The following is a 4,875-nucleotide window of genomic DNA, read 5'->3' as shown; positions in this document are numbered from 1 at the left end:
ATATATATATATATATATATATATATATATATATATATATATATATAATGTACATGTATGTTTATTCATTTTCATTTCGGTTTCATTTAATGTAATATGCTTTGTTGTATTTCATTTCACCAATATTGTAATGGATAATAAAGTGTTTTGTGGTTTTCATCTTCCATTTTTCTTTTCCATGTACAAATGTGCTGTGTATCTGGATGGATACAACAACTACATGTACATGTTAGACACACACACACACACTCATATTCATCACCTGTAGATTAGAGAGACAGGTAGATAGAGAGATAGGCAGGATCATAGACAGGTAGGTAGGCAGACAGACAAACAGACAGGTAGGGAGGCAGACAGACACAGACAGACAGACAGACAGATAGATAGGCAGATATGTCGATAGATAGATAGATTTGTAGATATTTCTACCTTCCTCTCTCCCTGTTCATCATCATCGTTTAATGTCCGCTTTCCATGCTAGCATGCGTTGGACGATTTGACTGAGGACTGGTGAACCAGATAGCTACACCAGGCTCCAATCTGATTTGGCAGAGTTTCTACAGCTGGATGCCCTTCTTAACACCAGCCATTCCGAGAGTGTAGTGGGTGCTTTTACATGCCACCGGCACGAAGGCCAGTCAGGTGGTACTAGCAAAGGCCACGCTCAAAATGTTGTTGGTTAAAAATCTGTTTTATGTGTGTATGTGTTTATTATGCATGGCTGCATGAGTTTACAGACCAGAATAAGATTACATAACATTTCATACAATGTTTCAATGATTGTAAGTTTGCAGGGTTTTTATATATGTAAAAATATATATATAATATACACAGAGACGTGTGTGTGTGTGTGTGTGTGTGTGTGTGTGAAGGTATATGGCCAAGTGGTTGAGGTGTTGCACTCACTATCACAAGACCACAGTTTCGATTCCCAGACCAGTGCCCTTAAGCAAAACACTTCGTTTCACAAAGCTCTATCTAATCCACTCCAGTTATAAATGCGATGGACTAACTCCCATTCAGAGGGAATGTTGCCCTGCCTGCCTGCCTAACCAGCATGATGGCATCCTTCAAAATCTACAACAATGCAAAGAAGTGCATCTTATAACCTGAGCAATTCAATGATTGATATATATATATATATATATTCATATATATCAGTGATATATATGAATATAATTAAGGTTCAGTTGAACTAGGTACTGAGGCACCAAGCCAGTTTAATGTCCGCTTTCCATGCTGGCATGGGTTGGATGGTTTGACTGAGGACTGGTGAGCCAGAAGGCTGCACCAGGCTCAATCTTATCTGGCAAAGTTTCTACAGCTGGATGCCCTTCCTAACTCAAACCACTGCATACATACACATATATATATATATATATATATATATATGGGAGTGGCTATGTGGTAAATAGCTTGCTTACCTACCACATGGTTCCAGGTTCAGTCCAACCTTGGGCAAGTATCTTCTACTATAGCCTTGGGCCAACCAAAGTCTTGTGAGTGAATTTGGGAGACGGAAACTGAAAGAAGTCCATCGTATATATATGTGTGTGTGTGTGTATGTATGTATGTATGTATATGTTTGTGTGTCTGTGTTTGTTTCCCCCCCCCCCATCATCGCTTGACAACAGATGCTGGTATGTTTATGTCCTCGTAACTTAGCAGTGTGGCAAAAGAGACCGATAGAATAAGTCCTAGGCTTACAAAGAATAAGTCCTGGGGTTGATTTACTCGACTAAAGGTGGTGCTCCAGCATGGTCACACTCAATTGACTGAAACAAATGAAAGAATGTATATGTTTACACACACACACCTGTGTGTGTGTGTGTGTGTGTGTGTGTGTGTGTGTCGAAGGACAGGCATAACACTGCCACTTATTTTTTTTAATCTGCTGCTTCAGTCCCAGCATATCCAGCCAGCCAATAATTCAGTGCCTCTGTTTTTTACCTGTTTGTTTGCATGATTGCTTATTTGATTGATTAGGTGAGTGTCTCTTCTGATAGTATAGAAACTACTGAAGCTAACAAGTCTAAATTTTCCATCAATGATTTACGAAGCAAAATCATGAGAAATCATTTTATTTGTCACCTTTTGGAAAATTTTACTTTTAAAGCAAGTTATATATGCTAAACTTGCTACGGTTTATACAAAAAAAAACAAAAAAAAAAATCAGAGAAAGCAGTTAGACGGAAAATGAAATGCAATATAAATAGAGTTTATACATAAAGAAGCAATACAGTGATATGTTTGCACATTTGAACACATGCTAGCGTCTTTGGAGAGAATGGTCGAAATAAATAATTGTTCGTTATGTAAAATATATTCGAAAAACTGACCACATATGTAGGTAGAGACATCTAGTCACACATGCATAATGTGAATGATTGTGTTGTATTGCACTGATGCAATATAATTTCTTTCAGAGTTTGGTTACACTGTTAGACTAATAGCTAATTATGTAGAATATACTCAAATATGGAATACAAATATAATCACACGTACACATAGACTGACAGTCAGACATATGCAGATAGATAGATAGATAGATAGATAGATGGTTAGAGAGGGTGACAGAGAGATGGATGGATAGATGGACAGACAGACAGGCAGATAGATAGACAGACAAACAGATAGGTAGATAGATAAATAGACTGTGCTTACTTTTTCAGCCTTGAAAGGATGAAAGACTAAGCTGGCCTCAGCAGAATTTGAACTCAGAATGCAAGGACGGACGAAATGCCACTTAGTACTTTTTGCCCTGCGAGCTAACAATTCTTCCAGTTCACCAGCTCACAGTTTTGGTAAAATCAGGGAAATATTTGTTGAAATTACATAATGGAACCAGGGGCAGGGGAGAAGGAGAGGAAATATATTGAATAGAAGAGTGAAAGGGGACATGGATATTGAATAAAACAGGGGTGAAAATGATATTGAGTAACGAGAGAGGGTTTAGAACAAATGAGAGGAGGAAGAGGAGTGGTTGTAGTGCTAGTAGTGATAGTGGTACAAGCAAATAGGGGAGGAGGCCTCCGTGCAGTGGCTTGATCTGCTAGAAATAATGAGCAAATCATAGTGTCTTTTTAAAAAATAAAATACATTGAAGACTGTAGTGTCACATACTCTGAAGTTAGACTCAGATTGGATGGTCATGGTACAGGAACCTCTTTGATTTTAAATCTGCTCATGGTCAGCACTGGTCTAGGCATAAACAACAGCAACAACAACACCAGTAAATTTCATTAGTTTAAACAATTTTGTATTTCAAAGTGAAAAGAGAAAGCTGACGTTTTGGTTATTAATCTTTCATCAGAAAGAGAGCAAATGTGAGTTTCACATGGTTTTTATTCCCCTTTTTCACTTGAATGAAAAGATAATCTCCAAAATGTCAGACTCTTTGTAACCACTGCCAGATTATTCACACACTGTTGTTGTTATTTTTTTGTCTTTAATTTTATTTTTTCATTCTTTTTTTATATATGTATTGTTTTTTTTTTCCTATTATAATTGTATTTATTTTTATTTTTCATTTCCTGCTATTTTTCGTCCCTCCTTGAAGAATTTTTGAGTTACTCAGACTGTTGGAAACAGACAATAGTAAATGAGACTGCCTATGGTTGCCAGACAATGTTACAAGATGAAATGAGAAATTACCAAAGTGCTGCACAAGAAATGGATTCATATGAGCGCAAAAATGAAGGCTGCAGGTAAATATATACAGATATAGACACAAATATATATATATACATATATACATAGATATATACCTACACACACATATATATGTATATATATATATAATGTTATGTTCTTATGTGTTGTTTTGCTGCTGTGGTTGTTGTTGTTGTTATTGTTAATGTTGTTTTTTGCTCTGTATTGTTTTGTTTTGGGTTTGTATTTTTTTTCTGCAAATGTAATTTTTCCAACAATCAATCTCATCAGATATTTTAGTTTGAAGGAGAAATAGACATGAAGAAAGAGGAATAAATACAACTGACAGCAAATATATGCCATAAACATTAAATATATATATATACACATATGTATGTATGTGAATATACACACACATAATATCTATATATTCATACATATATATGCATATGTATACATATATGTTTATGCACATATGCACACACAGAATATGTGTAATATGCATACAGATATATATATATATATATATATATATATATGCACACATATATATATATATGCCCACATATATACACTTGTGTCTGTATTTAAATATCTGTGAATATATATATATATATATATATATCTGTATGTGTCTGTATTTGTTTAAATATATGCATATAAGTGTAGATTTTATGAATGCTGTTTATACAATAGAACTGTTAAAGACATAGACATTGGAATGTCAGACTTAGTGCCAAAGGTATTAGAATCTATATTTCTCTCTCCATATTTTTTAATCATTCCCGAGGTAGCTATCATTACAGGGATTATTTCTGTTTTCATTCCCTACTTATGCTTCTTTCTTCTTCCTGATTCTTTGTGTGTGTGTGTGTTTATGTGAATATTTTCTCTATTTCTGTGAGTGGAACATTAGCATCAGAGGAAGTTGTTTACCTCAGATTTGGTGACATTTTTGCATCTTGGTTGTCCCTGACATCAATATGTGCTCAATCGGTCTTCGTCTCCCATCACTACCACCACCATCACCATCCGTCGCCTGTTTCAATCAGCATTGTTATTATTATTATTATTATTACTATTATTATTATACGCAAGGATATTTACATAATTCCAAGTATACCATAAATGATACCAACATCTATGTCAGTGTTTATGGACTATTGGAGAGAAAAATTGAAAATTTCTCACATAAAAGTGGTTGAAGAAAAAAAAAAAAAAACA

At 34.9% G+C, this 4,875-nt stretch overlaps 1 protein-coding gene across 2 annotated transcripts in view; it reads left to right on the top strand.

The window, feature by feature from the left end:
• Window positions 1-4,875, top strand: part of LOC106875248 (uncharacterized) — a 154,321-nt gene that overhangs the window by 86,592 nt on the left and 62,854 nt on the right. For both annotated transcript variants that reach the window (XM_052973164.1, XM_052973165.1), the window contains exon 4: window positions 3,560-3,707. In XM_052973164.1, coding sequence (XP_052829124.1) covers window positions 3,560-3,707 — 148 coding nt within the window. The remainder of the gene's footprint in view (window positions 1-3,559; window positions 3,708-4,875) is intronic.

Source organism: Octopus bimaculoides, chromosome 15 (genome assembly GCF_001194135.2).
Source record: "Octopus bimaculoides isolate UCB-OBI-ISO-001 chromosome 15, ASM119413v2, whole genome shotgun sequence".
In the NCBI taxonomy this organism is placed as follows: Eukaryota; Metazoa; Mollusca; class Cephalopoda; order Octopoda; family Octopodidae; genus Octopus; species Octopus bimaculoides.
Note: the sequence above shows the minus strand (reverse complement) of the source record. Positions and strands in the feature narration are given on the sequence as shown.